The following is a 26,513-nucleotide window of genomic DNA, read 5'->3' on the forward strand; positions in this document are numbered from 1 at the left end:
AAGACACGGGTGTCATACAATGACTTGGTGTAGGTAAACTGGTGTATTTTGTTCCACCGTATTTGCCGTAGTTTGCAATCCAAGCTCGCCTACTGGTTGTGCATGCAGGCAAACTGACAGCTTACAGAGCAGCATTGTTGTTTCATTAACGATGACGATTTCGTTCAGGACCAATTTTTTCATGATGATAACATGCTAAAAACGTGTGTTGGGAGACTAAAACATAATGAGACAAACGCCAGTTTTCGCCTGACGAGACGAGAACAAAACAAAAATAGTTTCCGTCATATACTCACAATGAGTGACATTTTCTTATTGTATGAGTAGTTAGTCAGCATGCATCGTAGCAGTGTTTTGTTGTGTCACATCTGTAACGTTCTGCCAAGTAACTTTCACTCAGAGGTAGGGCTGCAGCTATCAAATATTTTAGTAATCGAGTATTCCACTGAAAATTCTATCGATTAATCGAGTAATCCGATAAAACATTTTTTTGGGGTAAAGAGCAATTATAAATATACATGAGAAAACAAGACATTTCACCTAATATTGAACCATTTTCAGACGATCATTGTCTTTATTTTCGATGTACATTGTTGAAAACAGCCAACAGTTGCATCTCACATGTAACTAGGGAAAAAATAAATAATTCACTGCTTGCACTCAAAAAAACTTCTAGATCTTATGAAAATAAAAATCTTATTTCTCACCATAAAATGTCATTACACTTACACACATCACTTAAAAGTTAGGTGTTTTTCCCACGTTTCAATTATATTTCCATTTGTGTCAAGCTATTTTTGAAGTTCTAGTTAAGTTTTAAGTTAGTCTAAATTGTAAGTCCTGATAGGATTTTGAGTTTTTGCAGTGTTCAAAATAAATGTATGATACCTGCTGTTAGGAGTGGGAACCTCTTGGTACCTCACGATACGATACTATTTGCGATACAAAGCTCATGATAACGATGATCTGAGGATATGGTGATACAACGATTTTCGATACATTGGTCAGGAAATCATTCTAGGATATTTTACAGACAACTAATGAACAGAAAAACAATACAAAGTACACGATATATCACCATTTCGATATATTGTCACACCCCTACCTGCAGTATTGAGCACATTGGGCACCAGTGCTACATGGTGTTTTATCCAGCAATGACTACAGGGCTTAAATTGACATTTAGCTTTATTATGTTTTTATTTTACACCCTCATCACTCTACGGCGCTTTGAGTTACAGATAAAATAGTGCCTTTATGTTAGACATGTTAGCCACACATCGACAGAAGTCATAATTAATAGAAACCTAGCCCTCCGTAGAGCTAACTTTACGTTAGCTAGGTACAGTAATGTTCATCTTATTTATTAGTCTACTGCTCTAAGATGGCGGCTGTTTACCAACGCCGGCGAGTCATTTCGCATCTATTTCTATATATATATATATGTGCTAACGCCGCCGAGTCTGTCATTTCTAATCTAGTTCCATATATATGTGATATCTATGAAACGCATCAGACGCTACCTGCTACCACCGTAGCATCATGCGGGCGTAGTTTGTAGCATTGGTGGTGTTGGTGTTATACTTATATAGCTCTTTTCCACCTTTCAAGGCGTTCAAAGCGCTTTACACTATCTCGCCATCCACCTAATGGTGACGCAGCACCAGGAGCAACGTGGGGTTCAGTGTCTTGCTCAAGGACACTTAGACGAGTTCATCAGGGCGGAGAATTCAACCCACAACCTCTGGGTTGGGGGACAACTACTCTACCACTGAGCCACGCCACCCCATAACGTTGGCATAGTTTGTAGCAGCTGTGGGCTGCTATCAGGTATTATTGCTTTTTTACTCTACAGACGTGATGTCAGCATGTTGTCCAGCATTTAAAGTAGTCCGGGCAAAACTTGATGCTTAGATCTGGCAAAATTAAACGATTCCTCGGGGCGAATAATATTACTTCGATCAAATTTTAAACTCGAGTTACTCGAGTATTCGTTTCAGCTCTACTCAGAGGCATCACAGACAGAAGACTTTGGCAATCTGTTATGGCAAAAGTTATAATGCTTCAACTCTCCAGCCATGTTACGAGGAAAAAAAAAACAACCATTTTTACAATGTGCCCTTTATTATATTTATATATATATTTTTTAGGATGAAGTCTCCCTGAAAAGCAGCCTTTACAAAAAAATTTTTGAAGCGTTTGTGTGTAACTGGAACACATTCTTGTTTGAAATACTAGAATAGCATTTCTAGAGTAAAAGTCGCCCTTTATGGACCAGTTCCGAGTCATTATTGCAGCAACAATTACTACAGTAATGCATTTTGGGGGCAAAAGATGAATATGCACGAATGCATGTGAAGTAATTCTGCCACATGGTATCGGCATTTACAGATACACTGTGGTTTTAAGAGATGGTGAATTATTTGAAATTTGATAGAGATTTGAAATTAAACATCAATTTATTGATAATCATATGGTGTGTTGGAAAGCAGTATGGTTTCCCACACAGTTCCTACAAACTGGGCTAACCTGGGACAACAAATATTATATTTTGTGTCAAAACCTGTGTCAATGACTGTTGGTATAACAAAATTATGTGAATTCTTGAAAGGGTGTTATGCTGGTTTTCAAGTGATTGACCTTACTTTACTATAATAGTGTAGGAAGACAACTTGTTTTAAATGTAAAATAGATGCTGTACCAAAAATGCAGCTTAGTGGTTTTCTTGATATTATGCATGATTTTGAATCCTTATTCTATGGCATATAGACAATATTTGTATCCATTGGCAGTATTGTTAGCAATACTCTTCCATCAATCACACCATAAATTAATAACCACATTTACACTCTCAAATCACACTGATCTACGTTAGTTAAAAGCCATGGACATTATCGATTGAAAAGCACAAGGATGTGCAGTGCCCTCTTCTGGACTGAGTTCTCATGAAGGATCAAGGGTCCAGGCCTAAATTCCTTTCTCAAACTGTAGACAAACAAAAATACTAGTAATCTAGAGATGTGACCGAAAATTTGGCGCCAAAAACTATCGGCCGAAAATAGCTAAAAACGCATTATTGGTTTTCGGTAAATATGCTATGAAGACCGAAAGTTAAGTCTTTTTGTGATGACGTAATCAAACCGCAGCGAGAAGCAACATGGTGGCTGACGCTGTCTTGCAAACACTCCTGGCTCACAGTCAACATGTCCACGGTTTGGAAGTACAATGAGGTATCAAAGAAATATGATCGGCCAGCCATCTGTAAAATCTGTTCTGCTGCAGTGTCTCGAGGAGGTACGATGCCGAAGATCTTTTCCAACTCAGGCTTAATCAGCCACTTGTCCTACAAACAATATGAGCTCACAGAAACCAAAATAAAGAAAAGTCGCTTCCAGCATACAGACTCCTTATGTGGCGGAGGTTACAGGTAGGGTGAAAACATTTCCTCAGGATAGTGCCAAGGCAAAAGTGTATTAACTGTAAAATAATGAAATACAACCTTTAAATAAAAAATAAAAAAATTGTACACAGGTGTAGTATTCGGCTTTTGGTGTTTCTAATATTCGGTTTTCGGCCAAGATTTTTGCTTTTGGTACATCCCAATAGTAGACTAAACAATAAACAATTTAAACTCATTCAATGAATCTTCCATGCAGCAAAAAAGAAGCAACAAAAATGGTATTTACAGTGCTTATTTTAGAGAAAAATCCACTTATTCTTTCCACTTAATTTTATTGTTCCAATATTTAAATTCATGTGCAGTGGTACCTTGACATATGATCGCATCGACATACGATCCTTTACACATCCGACGTACAATTTGACTCGTCATTTGTCTCGACATATGACTCAAAATACGATGATTTATGACAGCGTCGCAATTTCATTGTTTTCCTGCAAGATGGATGGCGGATTTTCTTGTGGGAGAAATCAACATGAGTCTCAAGAAGGTTAGTGCAGGTGGTGGAAAAAGGTGGCGCTAACCATTGAAATTAAGAAGGAAATGATAGAAAAATATGAGCGTGGTGTGCACGTCTCTGAACTGGCCGACAATCCGGCCGGAATATGTCTACGATCTTGAGGACAACTCTCATTATAATGATTATGGTAACATCGACAAGGAAGTTGCAATCTTCGTCAGGTTTTTGAACATTTGTTTCAGAACTTGTGCAACACGGCACAGCTACTGTGCGCCGTAGCCGACGCCAACAACAACAGAACAGAGAAAGTAAAAACTCTGCTGCACCTCTCTCACTCTTGACAGTAACAGGGTGTGTTCAGGAGTAGCATGCAAAACACAACCGCTACATTAGAACCCTGTTCGTTACATTATTATTATTACGAGTTGTATTTATAATGTATTTGTTTTGCGAAATCTTGTTCGACATGCAACCATTTTGACATACAAACCAGCTCCTGGAACAAACTAAATTTGTATGTAGAGGTACCACTGTTTATTTTTTTTCTAAGTGTGAAGTGTGCATAAATCCGTCGCGCATACAGCATGTGCACTGATTTTGATTGTTTCATTTCGCAATCCGTCTTGCCTTTCCTTTGCATGAAAAATGCTTTACAATTTATGCTTTGATTGATTGATTGAAAATAAACTAACACTGTACTAAAGCAGCAACCAGTGAGCTGACCCTTAGACAAAAAACAATCCAAACAAAGAATAACTAAGGGAAAAAAAGTAAATAGATTTATTATATGTTATGTATACAATATGTTTTGTTTCCTGTTTTCCTGCTGAGTGTGTATTATCATCACGAGGTTGGCGTTGTCCACTGAAGACGCTACAATTATTTGCCTGTCTGTCAATGCTCATAAGAAGTTGTTGGAAACCTTTATTCATTTTTTAATTTTTGGACCAAAACTTTTGAATTTTACAGACGAAAACATTTTGAGTAATCGTCGACTAAAACGAAACGAAATTTGAGCAATCGTCATTCGTCAACTAAAACTAGATCATGACGAACACATTTTGAAATGACTGAAATTAAAATATGACTAAGACCTATAAGTACTTTCATCCAAAGGTCTAATGAAAAAAAAAAATCCCACTAGACATTTTTGCAAGTTCAAGCCAAAATAATCTTGCAAGTGCAATTGTGAATAAAAACTATTTTTATGCAAGCACGATTTGTTTTGTATAAATGAACTGTCCCTGACAATATTTTGATTCCATATTATGAATGGTCTCACACATTGTTTGCAGTGCAGTCAACATCCTTTGCAGTGCAACACTGACATGACTATGTTTCTTGCCAGATTTTAAAAAGCAATAAAAAGCTTTACACAGTCTGTTCAGCTTTGCTTTGAATCCAGTTGTGAATGACATCGCCTGTTGCATCTCCCTGTTATTGCGTAGCATGGCACAAGCCCATAAAGCCAAATGAGTGGGTCAGTACAAATACACTCACATTTTTGGCTATTTGTATTGTCCATCAAACAAGAACGTACACTAAAGTGTACCCACCGTGTAGGAAAATTTATTAAAGATCTATATCTGAATTGTTTTATAATTCAAGACATTTTCATGGACCATCGATGTCGCTATAAACAATTAGACTGTCACGAAGCACAGCCGTGTTGGCTGTCCCTCTCATTCCTCAGGAGTGGCAAGGTTAGCATTACTATAACATTTCCTCCATCTTATTTCCAAATTATATTCATCACTTGTCTGTTGTGACATTTATTTGACCTATAAACATATTGCCACATGCATGATACTAGAAGAATTTCCTGAATACTGCTACGCTTGACTAGCGAGTAGGGATTAACATGGTACTTTCACATAAGCGTGCACGCATAAACTTTTTTTTCACCGACCATTGTGTTGTCCAGTCTGTAGACCACGTGCGTGTCGAACCATGGCGTGTGATTCAGATTACGGATGATCCATTAGACTTCTGATTTTACTCATGTGATGCAATGGGAGCCCTCCCAGGAGCACATCACTTCTACAGCTACCTGGCGCTCCCCTAGAGTGCTTTCAGAGTGGCAGAAATTTAGAACTTTACCTGCTGCATCCTACCCACGTACTAATTAGCAAGTATCATTCGGGAGATTTTGTCAATTTAGGAGTATTTTAGGTAAAAAGTTACTTAAGTTTGCTTTGAAGGTTTGCTACAACAGAGCCTTCCTGGGAAGTCTACTGCTTTAAGATGGCGGCTGTTTACTAACGCCGGCATGTCTGTCATTTCGTATGTAGTTCTATATACATGTGATATCTACCATAGCATTATGTGGGCGTAGTTTGTAGCAACGTGGACGAAGTTTGAAGCAACTGGGCGTTGTTTGTAGCGGCTGTCGGCCGCAGTCAGGTATTATTGTTTTTTTTTTATCTAGCAGCATGAGTTGTCGGTCCGTTCCTCATTGCGTCCGAAGACCTATCATTCATGTTTTTGGGACATTGTGGGCGGAAACTGGACTACCTGGAGAAAACCCACAGAGGGAGAACATGCAACTCAACTTGGAAAGGACAGTCCCAGAGATTGAACCCTTGATCTCCAAATTGTGAAGGCTAATGCTCAGTCACTGAGCTGCCAACGCTAAACCAGAAAAGTTAAATTCTTCAGTAAATTAAAAAAGGAAAAAAAAAATTGTGGGATCGATTTCCACTCAGTGACTGTAGGTATGTGGGCACAAATGGTTGGCTGTCTTGGTATGTGCCATGCACCTGACTTGCGACCAGTTTAGGGTGAAGTTTACTTTTCAACCAAAGTCAAATGGGATACGCTCAAGCACCCTGAGAGCCAAACCAGAATAGGTCGTGCTGAAAATGGATGGATGGAAGGAAAAAAAACAACTTTGGTACATATATTAAACACCTTTCGAAATGGCTTCTTACTTGCTTTGCAGCATGTATTGATGCATTTCTTCCAAACTATCAAAAATCACTCTACACACAGCCTAATGATCTGGCCACAGATGAAATATCACCTTTAGCCATCTGTATTATTTCTTAGAGAAAATAGTGAAGTCAATAAATTCAAACCAGCCAATGAAAATAAATGTAAAATGGGTCATGAGAGTGTCAGTGAGCAACAGTGTCCAATAGAATGGCAGCCCTAATTTACCATCAAAACTCAAAATGCTTTTATACCAATACACTGTACCAGACAACATTAAAACACTGCCATTTGTTACCAAAACTAATTGTAAATCACTTCAATTTTTTCCACAAAAGTTAGGTTTACCACACAAACTAAGAAAAGTCAGTACATGCCATAATCATGATTTGGATATATTTGCATAAATTTACTCCTGAATGATTAAATCAACATGTGTAAAATTAACAAATGCAGTGCCCTGAGGGTATGAACTCTATGACGTATTATTGTGTTCTAGAGTGCAGAATTTCTAGAAATGAGTGCATATTGTAAAAATGTCCACAAACCATCATCTGTGCTTGACAACTAATAATTTCCCACTTTGAGCAGATACATCAATAGCCACGCCACACATTACAGTCTCCCAAGCGCCATTATTTAGTACTGACTGACAAATCAAGAGGTATGGAACCAACTGAGGCATCTTCCTTGTGAAACAACCCATACTCCTACCTAAGCTGGTAAGGGATTCTCTTATCTCTTTGTAACTCTCTCCACCCCATCCTCCAGTTCTTTGGGGGAGCTGGGAGAGCTGCTGAGGGAAGGGGAAACGAGTGTTATTCATCAGGCATATAAAACCACAAGCACAGTAGTAATAGTAGTTCTTTAAGAAACAAAGTGGGTGAACATTTGATGGCAATAGCGTCCAAAAGGCGGGAAGTGTACTGTACTTTATTTTGCGATGTTTACATCACTACTGGCTCTATACATAACTAAATATTCAGAAAAGTACGCTGTAGTAATGTGAACAGGATACTGTATGCATTTAAGCGAACCAACATGTAGAAAAAACATGTCTGCAAAAGCTCATCGTGTTCAGTTCAACAATTGATTTCAGGCTACGGTCAAGAATGTCATTGTGAATGGAGTGGATTATATTCAGTTCCAAATATTTGGTCATCAACAACAGCATGATATGAAATTTTAAGATTGAAAACATTTTTTATTTTGACCTGGTGATCAGGCGTTTCATATTTAATCAAACATAACATGGTTGCGATGAACAATGACCAGTTTGGAAGATTTTAACAGTCCCTCAAAAGGAGTCCAATGCTGATGGTTGTCAAGACATTTATTGCACTGGCAGGTGAGGTCAACTTTATCACTAAACAAGCAAAGAAATTACATACCCTAAGCATTAAAATAAAAAATATAGCTCATTTTCAAGGTTAATATATTACTGTCAATCACTAATTATTCAAGAAGATGCAAATTTCAGAGAAATAGTTTACCTGAAAATGAAGTATTTCTCAAGGTTGTCTTTATAGGTTGTGTTATAGGTTTTTATATTTGTTTTATTTATTATTGACTTTTTTATTTTGTTGTGATTTGGGGTCTACTGTTTCAAATACAAAAATCAAAAGGTTTTTTTTTTTTTTTTTTTAAATTCCATCAGGCATAATATTCCATGTAAATTAATCATCACAAAAACACTTTTAAAAATGAGACTTATTAATTCAATAAGCCATTTATTTTAAATATTTGATATCAGTATAAGTACTGTCGATACTTATATTTAATATAAGTATCGACAATACTGGCCCTGTAGACACTTGGATCAGATCGATGCCAAAACATGCATTTTAAGATTATGACAATGTCCAGGTTGTATACCGTATGTCGACTTAAATGTAACACAAATGAAAAATGCCATGTTTTCAATACAACAATGTGACATAAATTATTCATACATTTTAATTACAGGATCATCTATAATCCGTGATCCGTATGGCTCACTCGCCAAGGTTCGACACCCACTTTTATTAAACCACAGATTGAACAACAGAATGGTCGTTTGGAAAAAATTGTCTATTCCTGCGTGCTCAAGTGAAGGCAGCATGGTCAATTTCAATGTCAGATCACTATGTGCATCTAACAAGTCGCAAGTATGTACCCGTAAGTCAAATGCATGTCATGATAAAAAATATGTTCAATATCATTAGAAAATAATCTTAATAAAATGTGTACAAAGAAAAAAATGGAATGGAAAAAAGGCAATTGAAGAATCCCATGTAGGGCTTGCCAAGAGCAAGGGTCAGAGAACTAACACGACAGTGTGCTTGGTGATCGTCTCACTGTTTATGGCTTCAGTAGTAGAGGTGTGCGAAATTTCCGATTCTTAGATTATTTGCGATTCGGCCGTGAAAGATTCGAGAAAGATTCACAAACATCCAAATTAAGATGATTGATAATGTATCGAAAACTAGATTTGAAATGACAGACTCGCTGGTACTAGTAAACAGCCGCCATCTTAAAGCAGTAGACTTCTCTGGAAGGTTGTTGTAGCAAACCTAATTAACTTTTACCCAAAATACTCCTAAATTGGCTAAATCTTGACTCGAATCTATCCTTAAACAGTTTTAAAACGTTCACATGTCGAAAGTAGACAGAAGGGAAATTATGGAATAACAGAAGCAATTTTAACACATTAACGGTTGATTCACAACATTAAATTAATTCAATAAAGTTTAAAGCTGCTGATACAGAATGGGGACTTCAGTATTTTATTTACCATTTTGAACCATTAACTCGATACTGAAATGGTCGTTTATTTAAGCCTGAGAGGATTTTTGTACAATTTTTCCAACTAATGTTCGAGGTGAGCTAAGAGTCCCACCTCTATTAAGTAGTCAATTGGCCAAAAGCCAATGAAGTTATTGGCTATTGGCTGGATGTATTGCACCATTTTGGTTTTACATTTTCAGTTCACTTGCATACCGTTCTGATTATGTTTTATGCATTTTTTCCTCATAAACTGTATTATTAGTGTGAGCTCAGCGCTGTGGGTGAAACTGAAGTCTTGTGGGAGTGTCCGCATAGCCGCAATGAAGTGTCGGACACTACTTACGAAGAGGGCTCCAAACAAGTAGCTTGCAGGTATCACAAATGGCATGATGACAAATGCAAGCGAAATGTCTGAGCTGCAAGACCCTCCTACTTCAGTACTGTTGGGCCGGCCCACCTCAAGTGGCACACTGCTGTAGGTTCCCGACTCCACCCGCCTGCCCACGTCCCCAGCTACCCCTCAACCATGGTCCAGGGCCGTCGCCAGTGGGAGACGCTACTGCTGGTACCAGCGCTGGGGGTTTGTCTAGCTTCCCCGTTAAACTTACCAATAGACAAAAGCAAGTGGATAAATCCTAAATTGTGTGTCAACATTGCTGCACGGGTGTGTAAATCGCGCTTAAACCGACAAAGAATGTTGCATCTACGCGTCAGAAAATCAGCTTGATTTTGTCACTGCAAGCAGGTATGTGCTTTGTGCACAAGAAGTGGATATATTAATCTTTCTAGCAAAAATCTTTAAGATCTGATAGTTACATTTGTCATGTGCAGGCTGTTGCTGCATAGGGTTCAAAGTTTAGTTTTTCTTATTTATTAGTTGTATTAAGATTTTTTTAACTGTCACCATTTTTTTTGTTGTTGTTCAATTTTTTTTTTTTAAACTTAAGAACATAGTGTAGTTTATTTGAAATATCATCCAAACGGGTTGCTTTTTTAAATTGTATTAAAACAAGTGCTATCGTTTACATTTCTAAAAACAGAAGAATTTTAATATTTTTTCCTCTGCCCCTTTTATACTGAAAATTGCCGGACCCAGCACTTCAGGAAACCAAATTTGCATTTTAGTGGACTGTTACAGCCCTATTAATAAAAACGCGCTGAAACAATCACGTGGCTTGAATAGTCAAGATAGGTTGATGCCACAAAGCACAAGACAAACCAGGAGTTATCATTTGTGACTGTAGTCACAGTGAGGCTGAACAGATGCCATCATATTCACGAATAGTCCAGCAAGACATACTGTAGTAGCATGCACCGCAAACGATGTGATGAAAAAAGGTCACAACTTAACTCTCAAAGTGTCTTTGTATCAAGAAAGACAACAAAACCTGGTGCATTTTCACATGGAGAAAATGACTGGCAAGCATTTTAATTTTGCCCTATAATAAGGTGTATATGTGAAAGGTAATAGATCAAATGCCAAAATGAACTGTCAGTATGCTGTTGACACAAAACCAAAACCAGAAGTGTGTCAACAAAATAAGACTAAACACATGTTGTTCACTGTATGCCAGAGCACCATGCCTGGGGAAAAAGGTACATACATGAAAAAAATGCCCAGTCATTTTAATGGGATTTTTTTTCCCCAACCAATATATATTTATTTATTACCTCTGCCTGTAGGCGAAACCTACGGAAGTCTGAGGTTATGCATTTGGTTTCGTACGTCTGTTTGTTTGTCTTCTTGTTTGTGTTCAAGAGAACAAAAAAAAAAAAAAAAAAAAAAAAAAAAAGGGACTATTATCAAACTCGCAGGATATGTTTGTCATATGATTACATTTTGGTGTCATGATGTCAAACGAAAAAGGTCACAGAGGTCTCAAAAGAAATTTCCCGTTAACTTTATAGCGGATTAGCCTATGTAACTCAAATTTGCAAAATAGGTGATATTAGGGATGTCCCCGATCCGATCATGTGATCGGAAATCGGGCAATTTTTCAGAGGATCGGAATCGGGTGAATAGGAATTTATATATATATATATATATATATATATATATATATATATATATATATATATATACATACACACATTTACTTTTTATTTTTAAGGGCTAAAAAGTAACTAAATTATTGAGAAATACAATTGCATTGCCAGAACACACACAAATACATTAGTTTTATAATTTGCAAAACAGGAAAAAAGCTGAAGAGGAAGTACTGTAAACAGTACAGTACTGTAACATGTTTGGAAGTTGTGTTCAATTTAAAAAATAAAAACAAAAAAACTTTTACCGGGATCGGATCTGGACTCTGTATCAGCAGATTCTCAAGATCAGGTGACTCAGATTTGCGATAAGCGATCGGGACATCCCTAGGTGATATGATTAGAAGTGGAAGAGTGGTGATATTTTGAAGCACGGGGGCAAAGATCGAGTGCCTACTCTACCAAATATGGAGATGCTTTGAATTTGGCTGCTTAGGTAGCATTTGCTCTCTCAGGGTGCTCCTCTAGTATTAGATGCTTTTATTATATTTATTGGACCATGGCGGAAGCACATTTTTTGATACCTAAATTGCGGTGTACGTTAATTGGTGCAAATTGCATTTTGTCTCGAAATAAATTGCATGATAATAAAGACGAAAGTGATAAAAACGTACGTAATACCTAATAATAATATGGGCACTGATTCTTCTGTTAGTGCAATATTTTAAAGCAGAAGTCAGTGACCATGCTTGCTGTGCGGGAGACCCATAAACTACGACCTGGTGTTAAGACCAGTAGTGGTCTTTATTTGAAATATTGCTAATGTGTCATACTTACTTTAATAGCTTTGATGCCTGACTTGGTGATTTGGGTCATCTTGGCCTTCGAGATGGGTGGCTTGTACTCATTCAACGAGTACAACTGCAAAATCAAAGCAGAATGAGAATTAAGTTATATCATCTTCAAAGATTACAAGACAAATGGGAATCTTATGTCAATGCTTCCCCATAATCTTGAAAATAAAATAAAAAGACATTTGACTATTTACTACAAATTCTTATTCTATCTGTTCATCACGTTGTAGACATTTGTCACCAGTTAGTGAATAGAATGAGTTTATTGTTATCATAGACTTCAACGAGATTCAAAGCTTCACCGTAACATGAACCACATAAAACAAAAGTACAATAAGGCTAATATACACTGCGTAAGTAAAGTTCTTTTTTAATCCATTGTATATTTGCCACTTTAAATAACAAGACATGATCGTTATCTGCCAAAACTACCTATTGACCTATATTTTACTTTTGTTTTGTTCGTAAAACTCAGCCTTTGGCTTTCTATGGTTACCGGTACATACGTTCACCATTATTAGACTGTATATTATGTAGGGCTGCAGCTATCGAATATTTTAGTAATCGAGTAATTGAAAATTCTATCGATTAATCAAGTAATCGGATAAAACATTCTTTTTAGGTAAAGAGCAATTATAAATATAGATGAGAAAACAAGACATTTCATCTAATATTGAACCATTTTCAGTCAATCAATGTCTTTATTTTCGATGTACTTTGTTGAAAACAGCAAACAATTGCATCTCAAATGTGATGAAAAAAAAAAAAAAAAAAGACCAATTCACTGCTTTCACTCAAAAAACTTTGATCTTATAAGATATATATATTTTAGAGATGCACGATAATATCCGTCACCGATAATTATCGGCCGATAATGGCAATTATGACGTCACACAGATAATCCAGATAAAACGAAATTCAACTGATAATGCAATCCGATAATTATATACTTGATTTAGCCTCCAAATGTGCGCAATCAACAGTTTTGTCCAATTCTCTTAGTTTTAAGGAGGTGTTTTTGCAGTGTAGTAATGTGATATATGTTAGGAATGGCTTACTTTTAAAGGCATTTTTGTGCAACTTGGGTGTTTACTCCCTAAGTAATTGTTGCCAACAGCTTACCATTACACAATGTCATTGCCATTGTTTAGATGTTGGAATTTACTACTTGTTCACATTTGATGTGGAAAAAAATAGCACTAAATTACATTTTTGCACAGTAACATTTGATCTTTGTATACTTTTACATTTTACATACGTATTTGAATAGAATTATCGGCGTGACATTATCGGTTATCGGGTGGAAGGGGCAGGAAATTATCGGTTATCGATATCGGTTGAAAAATGTATTATCGTGCATCACTAATATATTTCTTAACTAAAAATCTCATTATGCTTGATAACACACATCACTTAAAAGTTTTTCCCACGTGTTTCAATTGAATTTCCACTTGTGTCAAGCTATAAGTTCTAGTTAAGTTTTAAATTAGTCTAAACTGTAAGTCCTGATAGGATTTTGAGATTTTGCAGTGTTCAAAATAAATGCTGTGCTGTATTGGAGCACATTAGGCACCAGTGCTACTTGGTGTTTTATCCAGCTATGACTACTGAGCTAAAATTGACAGTTAGCATTATTAAGTTTTTATTTACACCCTAATCACTCTACAGCGCTGATTTCACAGATTAAATCAGTGCTTCTCAATTATTTTCTGTCACGCCCCCCCAAGGAAGACGTAAATGTTTCGCGCCCCCCCAAACTCTGCCGCCACTGTAAATAGTATCATTTGTCTATAAAATTACTATTATAAATACGCATCTGCCTAACATTGTGTCCTTTTTTTCTAATAAAGAAAAAAAGTAACATAGATCAACTTATAATAAAGTATAACTTTATTAACATTGTTTTGTTTGTAACAGAGAAGACTTGACGTGCATCAATTTGCCTGAATTTTTTTTTAAAAATTCACATCCAAACTAAAAAATACACTCAAGGTACATTTTTGACCATTTGATACAGAAAAATAAAATGTAATAAAATCAGTAAATAATAACAAATTAAAATTGATTAGAAATATTCACTCATGAGGACAATATGCCAAAAAATTTGACCGAAAAAACTAAAAGAAAGAAAAAAAGTCCTTGGACAGGACAGTTTTTATTTTTGCTGCTCACAGTATTTACCTCCTTTGCAATGGTGTGGAGTTATTTTGCAATGAGCATGCTAACAATGCTCACTGGTTTACTGATATAACACTGACAAAGCAGGACAATTGTTGGCAATATTCGGCACGTTTTCACTGAAAAAATCAAGCGGCTTAAAAATGAGATTGGGGTCTAATGTCTTTAAGTGGCGTCTTAATTGATTTGGCTTCTGGCTGTCTGCTATAATTATTTTTAGACACAGTAAACAGTGGTCTTTCATCATCACCCACTGTATTAAAAGTCAAAGCTAAAAGGCAAACGGCACGAAAAAAGCGCATTCACGGCGGCCGAGGTAGAACCGTAGGTGAGGGCGGTCGTCGTGACGATCCCAAGCCGAAAATGGCACTTCTCGGGCGGCGATGTGAGAACCGGACAAGACAGTGGGTCGCTGCGTGAGTGAGTCCGATCGGAAAACGGCTTTCGAAAACGGCGGTGGCACACTGCTCTTCATATCTGTTGTCTGTGTGTGCTGAGTGCTCTTCCTTAGTTCAATAATACTGCGCGCACTCTGAAAATGAGAGTGCCACTGCCACCTACTGAGTGGATGTGCAAGTACACTTTATTCCAGTACGGCAAAAAAAAAAAAAAAAAAAAACATGTTCCCCGAGGTCACATGCACCCCCCCCTGGCATCGCTCTGCGCCCCCCCAGGGGGGCGCGCCCCACTATTTGAGAAGTACTGGATTAAATAAAGCCTGTATGTAAGAGTTAGCCACACATCGACAGTGGTCATAATGAATAGTAACCTAGCCCTCCGCAGGGATAACTTTACGTGAGCGAGTGACAGTAACGTTAATCTTATTTATGAGCGCTGAGAAGTGTACTGCTTTAAGATGGCGGCTGTTTTATTAACGCCGCCGAGTCGGTCATTTCGCATCTAGTTCTATGTACATGTGATATCTATGACACGCGTCAGACGCTACCTGCTACCACCAAAGCAACATGCAGGCGTAGTTTTTAGCAATGTCAGCGCAGTTCGTAACGGCTGTCGGCTGCAGTAAGTTTTTTTTTTTTTATTGCTTCTTCCTCTACGCATGTGACGTCAGCGCGTTGTCCCGCATTAAAAGTAGTCCGGGCAAAACGTGATGCTTATAGCTGGCAAAATTAAACGATTCCTCGAGGTGAATAAAATTACTCGGATCAGTTTTTAAACTTGAGTTACTCGAGTTCCTCGAGTATTCGTTTCAGCTCTAATATTATGTTTCTATTAAAAGTGGTCACCAATGGTTGTAATATTTTGAAAATTGAGTATGAAAGAAAGTTATTGAATCTTGCAACTCTAATTCAACTATAAAGGTCACGCCTACAATCTTGGCAAAACTAATTGTTTTTTTGCATTGCTATTGACAGCGATCTATGTCGTTTTAAATGAGTGGTGCTGGCAGAGATCGATGTCAGTACTCCCAGTTAAAATAGATTGGATGTCATTTGCCATCAATGGCAGGGAATGAATTAAACAGTAAAACTTTCTTAATGCTCATCACAGGATAATGCAAAATATTAGGCCTGTCACAAAACCAGGTTTAACAGCTGCAATTTTTTTCCACAGTCTCCCCCTGGCATTTTATGATGTTGCGCAGTGGTTGCATTCGTTCAAACTTTTGACCAATTTGGTGGCTGTATACTCCTATAGATTAGGAATGAGAATATTCTGAGGTAAAATGAGATGTTCTACTTGTTTTAACAAAACACACATTTTCATCAATATCTATCGATCAGGACCAGATTTAGAGGCGCCACCATCTCTGTATGTAAAGGGCCGCAGTTGCATTACTTGTTGGTATACTGAGATTTTTAAGACCTTATTGAATACAGTTAAAGGCCCATTTCACATCAATACCGGCAAAAAAACATTAAAAAAAGACAAAGAAATTGAGCGGGGATCACAGGTACAGTAGAATGAAAAAGTATCTGAACCTTTTGAAATTTCTCACATTTCTGCATAAAATCCTCATCAAATGTGATCGGATCTTTGTCAAAATCACATAAATGAAAAAACAGTGTCTGCTTTAACTAAAACCACCCAAACATTTAAAGGTTTTCATATTTTAATGAGGATAGCTTGCAAACAATGACAGAAGGGAGAAAAATAAGTAAGTGAACCCTTTGCCTAAGGAGACATAAAAAGCCATTGAAACCAATTTTTACCAAACAATTTAAGTCAGGTGTGTGCCCAACAGTGTTGTTAATCTTACTGAAAAAAAGTAATTAATTATAGTTACAAATTACTTCTCCCAAAAAGTAATTGCGTTAGTAACTCAATTACCTGAATGTAAGAGTAATTAGTTACTTGGCAAAGTAATTGGTGATAATTACTTTTTTTTTTTTCCCTCAAAAAAAAAAAAAAGAAAAAAAAAAACATTGGCCACACTATGTGAAGTTTTTTGTGAAGGTTTTTGGTACAATTGGCCCGAGCCCAATTCTTTACCCTAATTTACCCTTTACCCTGAATCAACTGTAAAAAGTTGTTAAAATTGCTCCCATTATTGCATTTGTTCCCTTCTCTCTACTTTCGACATATGAAAGTTTTAAAACAGTTTCATCATTTAAAGATAGATTCAAGTCAAGATTTTGCCGATTTAGAAGTATTTATATAAAAAGATTTAAAAAAGATAAAAAGTTACTTAGGTTCGCTAGGAAGGTTCTCTACAACAGAGCTGTCCTAAAAAGCCTACTGCTTTAAGATGGCGGCTGTCTACTAACGCATTTAGTGCCATGCAGTGTTGTTAATTTTACTTTTAAAAAGTAATTAATTACAATTACAAATTACTTCTCCCAAAAAGTAATTGCGTTAGTAACTCAGTTACCTGAATGTAAGAGTAATTAGTTACTTGGCAAAGTAACTAGTGATATGTTTTTTTCTTTCTCAAAAAAAAAAAAAAAAAAACACACACACACACAGGTCACACAATGTGAAGCTTAAAGTGTTTGGGGGACAATTGGCCCTAGCCCAATTCTTTACCCTCCACTTAACTAGACACAAGGGTATTGCGATAACTAGCTAGTAACCTTTGCTATGTGTGGAAGTCATTTAAAGTTGTGAATCAATCGTTAAAGTTGTTAAAATTTCTCCCGTTATTGCATTAGTTCCCTTCCGTCTACTTTAAACATGTGTAAGTTTTAAAACTGTTTCATCATTTAAAGATAGATTTAAGTTAAGATTTTGCCGATTTAGGAGCATTTTAAATTTAAAAAAATTACTTAGGTTCGCTAGGAAGGACCTCTACATCAGGGCCTTCCTGAGAGGTCTACTGCTTTAAGATGGCGGCTGTTTACAAACGCATGTAGTCCTTAAAACATGTTGGCAGTGCAGCAGTGTCTATCATTTGCATCTAGTTCTATAATATGATATCTACCGTGTCATGTGGGCGTAGTTTGTCGGCTATGGCTGCAGTCAGGTATTATTGGAGCCACCGAGCATCGCGGTTGCAACGGCGTCTTCCCCACTCCTGCTCTGCTCTCGTCCCCGTGAGTCCGTTTCTCTCAGACTTTTTTTTTATTCAACCAACTTAGTAACGCATAGTAACGCACGCCTTTCCCGCCTCAGTAACGGTAACGGCGTTGCCAAGATGAGAAAAGTAATTAATTAGATTACTCATTACTGAAAAAAATAACGCCGTTAGTAACGCCGTTATATTGTAACGCCGTTATTAACAACACTGGTGCCCAATCACTGATGAGTGGTTTAAAGCTCCCATGCCCACTATAAAACACACACCTAGTAAGAATTGCTTTGATGAGAAGCTTTGTCTGATGTGCCTCATGGCTTGGTCAAAAGAGCTGTCTAAAGACCTGCGATCAAGGACTGTTGATTTGTAAAAAGCTGGGAAAGGATTCAAAACTATCTCTAAAAGTCTGGATGTTCATCAATCGACAGGGAGGTTGTCTACAAATGGATAGAGTTTGGCAATGTTGCTTCTCTCCCAAATAGTGGCCGTCCATCAAAGATGACGCCAAGAGGCGTCAAGAAATCACAATACACAATATTTTGTGGACTGATAAAACCAAAGTTGAATTGTTTGGGAGTAACACACACCGTCATGTGTGGAGGAAAAAATGTAACAGCTCACCAACATCAACACCTCATCCCCACCGCGCAGCATGTTGGAGGGAGCATCATGATTTGGGGCTGTTTTGCTACGTCAGGGCCTGGACAACTTGCAATCATTAATGGAAGAATGAACTCAAAGGTTTATCAGGATGTTTTGCAGGAAACCTGGAGGCTGTCTATCAGACAGGTGAAGCTAAAGAGAGGATGGATGCTGCAACAAGACAATGATGCAAAACAAAGAAGTAAATCAACTTCAGAATGGTTTCAGAAGAACAAAATACATATTCTGGAGCGGCCAAGTCAAAGTCCAAACTTGAACCCAATTGATATGCTGTGGCATGACCTTAAGACAGCTATTCATGCCAGACATCCCAGGAATCTGACTGAACTACAGCAGTTTTGTAGAGAAAAATGTGCCAAGATGAGTCCTGATAAATGTGCCAGACTGATTTATAGGTAGTGTCTGGTTGAAGTTATTGCTGCCAAAGGGGGGGGGGGGGGGGGGCACAAAATATTAAATATATTAATATGGTTCACTTACTTATTTTTCCCCTTCTGTCATTGTTTGCATACCATCCTCATTGAAATATGAAAACCTATAAATGTTTGGGTGGCTTTAGTTAAAGCAGACACTGTGTGATTTTGACAAAGATCAAATGATGGTGATTTTATGCAGAAATGTGAGAAATTCCAAAAGGTTCAGATACTTTTTCATACCACTGTAGGTATGCTTTTTAGTTAGGTTTGGCTTCTTCAAAAATCGAAACATTTAAAAGTCAGACTGAAGTTTGTGCGTGTTCTAAAAAAAATGTAATACCAATCGATTTTTTAGACCTTTCAAAATCATATTTATGATTTTGTGAGATTTTAGGAGAATTTGAGAAATTTCAAGGCCTTAAATTCAAATTATTGGATTTGACACATATTTGGACTTTTTAAGACACTGCGGATACCCTGGTTTATACGAAGTGAAACATTTTGTTGTCGTTATCATCCAATATTACATTTACGTCAATCATTTGACAAAACAATGAATACATTGAGCAAATTACATTTAATACAACTGCTATTACGACCACTACCGCATTATAATTCCTGATACATTGAATAAGCTGTTATTTTCTTAAAATTGGATAATGAACATATTCATGCAATATTTATTTTACTTTAATACAAAAAATGTACTAATTTCATGACTGTAAAGAATCAAATACAAAAAATTGGTCGAATACATTACAATGTATTTTTGAAAGAAAACCCCACAATAATTGCATTTTCACTTAACTAGATTCTATGAAATAATTAGGTAATGTAGTGCAAATAACGCATTAGTGAAATTAACTATTATTTTCTAATGTAATTAAATCTAATATTCCCGCTTTTCTGAAATTTTCAATTGAAGATAATGAGAAACATGTCATTTTTTAACCAGTTTTTACCTAAAAAAAAAACAACACCAACACAATTAGCTCAGCTATTTGAAAAAAATCCATTATTTTTTTCCATCAGCATACCTTGGCATATTCCCAATTTCTTTAAATTTCACTTGAAAATAGTGAGAAGCAAAAAAACTGACGTCATTTTCACTCGCCATTCACAATCAAGTTTCAGTTGAAAATTTGCAATTACAATCATTAAAAGTAGTTTTCAAATATCTTAATAATGCAGTTTGTTTCCATGATGATAATATTATTTTATGTGAAGAACATGTCAAATTATTGAGGAAAAATAGCAATGTAAATTTTAGTGATTTGCACTTGAAAATTCAATTTGAAACAACGGACTTTTATTTTGCATAAAAAACTGACGGTAACGTCGCTGCAGCATTTTTGTTTTTCAGCCGATTTTCAAAATCTTGGTGCCAATTCAATACTCTTTCCAAGGCAATCCAAAATAGCTGACCAATTGTGTTAGTTTCGTGCAAATCATTCAAAATGTTACGCCTATGCCCACTGAGTCATGCCAATGTACACCGATCACGTCGTTTTATGTGGGCTACATGATAGTGCCAGGGAAGAAATGAATAGCAAAAATGTTTAGTTGTTTGAGAAACACGTACACACAATAACACGTAGCGCGACAATAGTTTATGTCTGTGATATCTGAAGAAACACTTCAAGTTATCGCGCATCTCTGACAGCCGCCTGTGCTAACTTGTAGCATGCTAATGTTAGCAACGAGCAGTGCAGCGCGCCTCTCTCATTTCATACCGGTGCAGTTACATTTAGTTGCAATCTAACCACATTGATTAACAACCCCTACTGAGAAATCGACCATAGGAGTGCTTACATAAATGAGCACCGCGAATCTCTTTGTACACACTAACGCGGCCTTGAGGTTAGTTTACGTTAGCTTCGGCTAACTAGCATTAACGTCGCCGACAATATGAAGGTTGTCGTGGATTCCTCGTCGTGTTCAAATCTACTGCAAGGACTTGGAACAAACCTCGTTGTTGAAGGCTTTCACGGCCTCCATGCTGGCTTGTTTGGGCTCTTTGTGACTATCTATTCAATAAAAGGTTTGAGACGAACATGCTCGATGTCTGGTGAGATGGAGGATAGGGGCAATATGGCGCACTAGCACCGAGGACGGTCCACAACCCGCGACCCATAGCGTCGGTTTGGAGGAACTACAAGTCAACGCCTTCGTCTTTCTGCATGAATCGTTATGAATATTAAATAACGCACAAAAATATTTGTTTTACTATTGTTTATTGGCATAAATATAAACAATATCAGTTATGTAGAAAGCTTCACATCCACAGCCACAGACTGTACACGAATCCACACTTAATTTGAGAAGCTCAACAGCTTTCATTGCAAAGAGGAGAAAACAGGGGAAAAAATTGGGGCACCACCTGTAAGTGTAAAGTTCGGATGTGTTTATTTGTGGTTATTTTGCGACCTGCACAGAATCATATCGTGATTGGATCCGTTTCACAAAATGATTTTGTGCGTGATGAATAATCCTCTGGTTTGAAGTTCTACACAACCAGTGTTTCATGGAGATTCACATACTGTATACTTTTTATTTGGATGATGAGGTTAACTTTGCAGCACAATGAAAAAGAGCAATATACACCAGCCTTTTAAATTACACTGTAAGACATGCTGTTTTATATTATGTGAAATTTTTCAAATGCAAAAACTCCTGTTGGCACACATTCACTTGAGTGCAGACTTTCTGAAAACATTAACAGTTTAAAAAAGTGTAACAGCCTTTTAAAGGTGCATGGCACCAATAAGAAACTAAAAGCAGTTAAAAACATCCAGTACTGACACCATCTAAATAAATCAAACATACGACAAAAATAAAAATGATGTAGAAAGCAATGCAACATAGTCCATCATTCAGAAACACAAACGACAACAAATGTAATAACTTGAAACGGTCAATCTTACATATAAAATGCTAAAAGTAATACTATGATGCAATTCACATAGTAATGTGGCCTGCTTGGTAAAAAAAAAAAAAAAAAAAACAATAGGACAATAAAAATTATTTAAAAAATTTTCAAAGCTTAAAAGTCCACAGTAGTCTCACTTGAAAATTCGACAGCAGTGTTTGCGTTTGTGTGACCAAAGTCAGTATCAGTAGACACGAAGAGCGTTTATAAACTGGTTTCAGCCACAGGATCCGCAGTGGCCGCTGCCGCATCTTGGGAGGCCTCCGACTCCACCTGCTGGTCATTTGCGACACAAATTTCTTGCACCAAAGGCCCATTGGCCTCCTTCCATTCTTTGAACCTGGCCGAAGTTAGATCAGGCTCCGTAAGCACCTGCTCGAGTGCCTGCAGGTCTGCCTGTTTTGACTGAGATGGAAAAGAAATCAAATAAGATTGAGGGTTGGGGGTGTGTTAAATGGAAATATTTTAATTCACACCAAAATTGTTTTCAGTATTTGCATGTTTTTAACACTTGAAACGCATTTATTTAGAAACTAACCACTTCAGTGTCTTTAGACACACATTTTAAGGGGATCCACCGGTAGAAAGACTTGTAGTTCTTAAAAGATAAAAATTATTATGAGTTGAAATAATTTGATATCGAAACCCCTCTAGATGTTTTCGGGGTGGGGCTTCCAGAGTATGACTCTAGCGACATAAACATGTAATCTGTTCAACCCTTTCAACTTGAACCCGCAAGGAACATTAATGAGCATGACAGCATTGTCGATATTTCACAAAACGAGCAGCAAAAGCAAAATGAAAAAGAAAGACTGGATGAGACGAGAGCGGGGGGGGGGAGTGTTCTGCCAAAATGTGCTACACCGGCGAAACGTCTCCAAGAGGCAAATTTGACACCTAAAGTACTACTGTTTGCTTTCGGCTTGTTTTGTTTAGATGCATACAGACAGAACATACTAAAGATGCCTTGAGAAAATGCTTAAATGTAGTAATATCAAATAAGGACGGTTTAAATATGCTACGTGACTAATGTGGTCAACAGATCGACAATCTGCTTTAAAGCTACCAAAAGAAAACAATGCTTAAAAGTATGAGAGGAAAACACAAGCAAAAAGTATTTTGAGGCATTGAAAATGTAATAAAAGACTCAGTAATAACACAAATCGTAAGGACTCCATCCATCCATCCATCCATCCATTATCTTCCGCTTATTCCGGGGTCGGGTCGCGGGGGCAGCAGCTTCAGCAGGGAAGCCCAAACTTCCCTCTCCCCAGCCACTTCAGCCAGCTCCTCCGGCGGGATTCCAAGACGTTCCCAGGCCAGCCGAGCGACATAGTCTCTCCAGCGTGTCCTGGGTCGACCCCGGGGCCTCCCGCCGGTGGGACATGCCCGGAACACCTCTCCAGGGAGGCGTCCAGGAGGCATCCGAACCAGATGCCCGAGCCACCTCAACTGGCTCCTCTCAACGCGGAGGAGTAGCGGCTCAACACCAAGCCCCTCCCGGATGACCGAGCTTCTCACCCGATCTCTAAGGGAGAGCCCGGACACCCTGCGGAGGAAACTCATTTCGGCCGCTTGTATCCGGGATCTTGTTCTTTCGGTCACGACCCACAGCTCGTGACCATAGGTGAGGGTAGGAACGTAGATCGACCGGTAAATCGAGAGCTTCGCCTTTTGGCTCAGCTCCTTCTTCACCACAACGGACCAGTGCAGAGTCCGCATCACTGCAGACGCTGCACCGATCCGCCTGTCAATCTCCCACTCCCTCCTACCCTCACTCGTGAACAAGACCCCAAGATACTTAAACTCCTCCACTTGGGGCAGGATCTCATCCCCGACCCGGAGAGGGCATGCCACCCTTTTCCGGCTGAGGACCATGGTCTCGGATTTGGAGGTGCTGATCTTCATCCCAACCGCTTCACACTCGGCTGCAAACCGCCCCAGTGAGAGTTGGAGGTCACGGCTTGATGAAGCCAACAGCACCACATCATCTGCAAAAAGCAGAGATGAGATGCTGAGGCCACCAAACCGGACCCCCTCAACGCTTCGGCTGCGCCTAGAAATTCTGTCCATAAAAATTATGAACAGAATCGGTGACAAAGGGCAGCCTTGGCGGAGTCCAATCCTCACTGGGAACGAATTCGACTTACTGCCGGCAATGCGGACCAGACTCTGACACTGGTCGTACAGGGACCGAACAGCCCTTACCAAGGGGCTCGGTACCCCGTACTACCGGAGCACCCTCCACAGGACTCCCCTAGGCACACGGTCGAACGCCTTCTCCAAATCCACAAAACACATGTAGACTGGTTGAGCGAACTCCCATGCACCCTCGAGGACCCTGCCGAGGGTGTAGAGCTGGTCCACTGTTCCACGGCCGGGACGAAAACCACACTGCTCCTCCTGAATCCGAGATTCGACTTCCCGACGGACCCTCCTCTCCAGCACCCCTGAATAGACTGAATAGGACTCGCTGCTTTTAACCGGTGAGCGCATGTGTGGGACGTCCCGCCGCATAGAAGGAATTGCAGTAACCCAGTAGAACACATTAAAACACCGTATGGGAAAAGATGTACCTTTAATGTGCTGTTCAATGTTCTGATAAGATGCAATTTATCATTGACGGCATGGTCTTTGCACCGTTTAACAAAGGAGGCCCTGAATTCCCGTTTCGTGGATGGTTTGCGGTCTCCAATAGGTGACAGGCTGGCTTCCTTCAGGTGAATATACAGCTTCTCCATCTCATCAGCACTATTACAGTGATCGCCTGCAGTAACAGTCACACAACATCATGGTTAGCATCAATCACCTAGTGCGTGTCATTTTATTTCAGACCAGCCAGTAACCATGACGGACATTACACATACAAATAGAACATTTTAATTAGTGCTGCAACGATTAATTGATTAACTCGAGTATTCGATTAGAAAAAAATATTCAAATTAAATTTTGTTGCTTCGAGTATTCGTTTAATTGAAGTGGCGTTGTAATGGTTTATTTTGAAAGTGTTTGCATATCGTTTTGTTAATTAGGGTGGATACACTTACACTCTGTTCTGCCTCATTTCACATGGCTCAATCCAACTGCTCCCCGTTCAGACCAACGTAAGGTAAGTTTTTGTTTGAGCTCTTGTTTTTAATGCATTCTTAATTTAGTTTATAGTTATATTTAGCCATTTTTTGTGGGAATATGTGTCTGAACCATTTGTTAGGAGCATTATAAAAAAAAAACGTTAGCAATTTATAGCATTTAAGCTTGCGGAATTTTGTTATGTAAGTTAGCCAATTTTTCTTTTGTTGTACATAGATCCTTATTTATTTAATTTTTTTATACCGTGTGTGGCTCAGCTCAGGTATTTTAATTTTTCATGTTTCTTATCCGATTACTCGATTATTCGAACTAACTAGTTCATCGATTAATCGACTACTAAAATAATCGATAGCTGCAGCCCTAATTTTAATATCTGCATACTTCTGACAAATGTGTCATCTGGCTAGCAAGGGGCTGGCAAATTAAGCAAATTTAGTAATTAATTACGGTTTATTTGTCAGAATGTATTTATTTACAGCTGCCATAATTCTTTTCTCATTCATTTTTTCTTCTGCTAAGTAGTTGACAATATTGTTGAACAAGTTGTGGTTCAATAATAAAACTATAATATGTGTGATGTGTCGCTTTTGGTCATGTCATTGTGCGCGGCAGAATTTTGTCAACTTTATAAGTTTGATTGAAGGCATTAATGCCCTCGTTTTCTTAACTGTGGAGAAGAATATTTTACATTTCTATTTTGTTTGGTACATATAAGCAAAAAGAAAATAACTTTAAATCGGATATGGTATTTTGGTGGAAAAGAAGGTTGTTTCTAGGCCATAGCACCCTGCTAGTTCTCAGTGTCACAGTCTTACCTATGTCCGCAACACTTGAGGACTCTCTTTGCACCGCCCCGTTATCATTCGATCTTGCTTTAACCAACTGAAGAGGAGCTGAGCGCTCCAGCGCTTCCTCCGCCTCTGGTGGATGTTGATGCAAGTCCACCTGGACTGCGCAAACCACTGGCGCTTCACCTGTGGAAGCGGGTGACACCTGTGCGACTAGGTCCAACCAGGACTGGCGTTGTTTGGAAAGAGACGAGGCGGACGAACTCTGCGATGTCATGGTACTAAGGGGCGAAGAATGCGAACCATTTGCTTCGCTAGGGACAGCTGAGGAGTACGGTGGAGGAAGAGTGCCCTGTGAGATTTTATTGATAATGAAAAAAAATATGAAAAGGTTATTTGGATGGAAATATACAGGTATTTAAAAAATTGTCAACACTGATTTTTTTTTAAATTTGACACAGCAACTGATCATCTGAGGAACCTGGCTAGTCTGCACTGAAGTACAGTATATTGTCGTCAG

At 38.2% G+C, this 26,513-nt stretch overlaps 2 protein-coding genes across 4 annotated transcripts in view; both read right to left on the reverse strand.

Annotated features, from left to right (window-relative positions):
• The window catches only part of scaf8 (SR-related CTD-associated factor 8), a 57,030-nt gene extending 35,725 nt beyond the window's left edge, over nt 1–21,305 (reverse strand). The window contains exons 1-3 of one of the 2 annotated variants that reach the window (XM_057859462.1): nt 21,155–21,219; nt 12,441–12,524; nt 7,566–7,647 (exon numbers count right to left, since the gene is read on the reverse strand). Coding sequence is in view for 1 of the 2 variants with exons in the window: in XM_057859460.1 (XP_057715443.1) it covers nt 12,441–12,524; nt 21,155–21,184 (114 nt within the window). In the remaining variant the exon portion in view is untranslated. Of the gene's footprint in view, nt 1–7,565; nt 7,648–12,440; nt 12,525–21,154 lie in introns of both variants that reach the window. The other variant, XM_057859460.1, reaches the window with a different exon arrangement.
• A 125-nt stretch (nt 21,306–21,430) lies between these two features.
• LOC130930977 (connector enhancer of kinase suppressor of ras 3-like) overlaps nt 21,431–26,513 on the reverse strand; it is an 81,714-nt gene continuing 76,631 nt past the window's right edge. For both annotated transcript variants that reach the window (XM_057859368.1, XM_057859370.1), the window contains 3 exons: nt 26,021–26,345; nt 24,692–24,882; nt 21,431–22,520 (listed from right to left, as the gene is read on the reverse strand). In XM_057859368.1, the coding sequence (XP_057715351.1) occupies nt 22,320–22,520; nt 24,692–24,882; nt 26,021–26,345 (717 nt within the window). In that variant the 3' untranslated portion in view covers nt 21,431–22,319. The remainder of the gene's footprint in view (nt 22,521–24,691; nt 24,883–26,020; nt 26,346–26,513) is intronic.

This window comes from Corythoichthys intestinalis, chromosome 15 (genome assembly GCF_030265065.1).
Source record: "Corythoichthys intestinalis isolate RoL2023-P3 chromosome 15, ASM3026506v1, whole genome shotgun sequence".
Classification (NCBI taxonomy): domain Eukaryota; kingdom Metazoa; phylum Chordata; class Actinopteri; order Syngnathiformes; family Syngnathidae; genus Corythoichthys; species Corythoichthys intestinalis.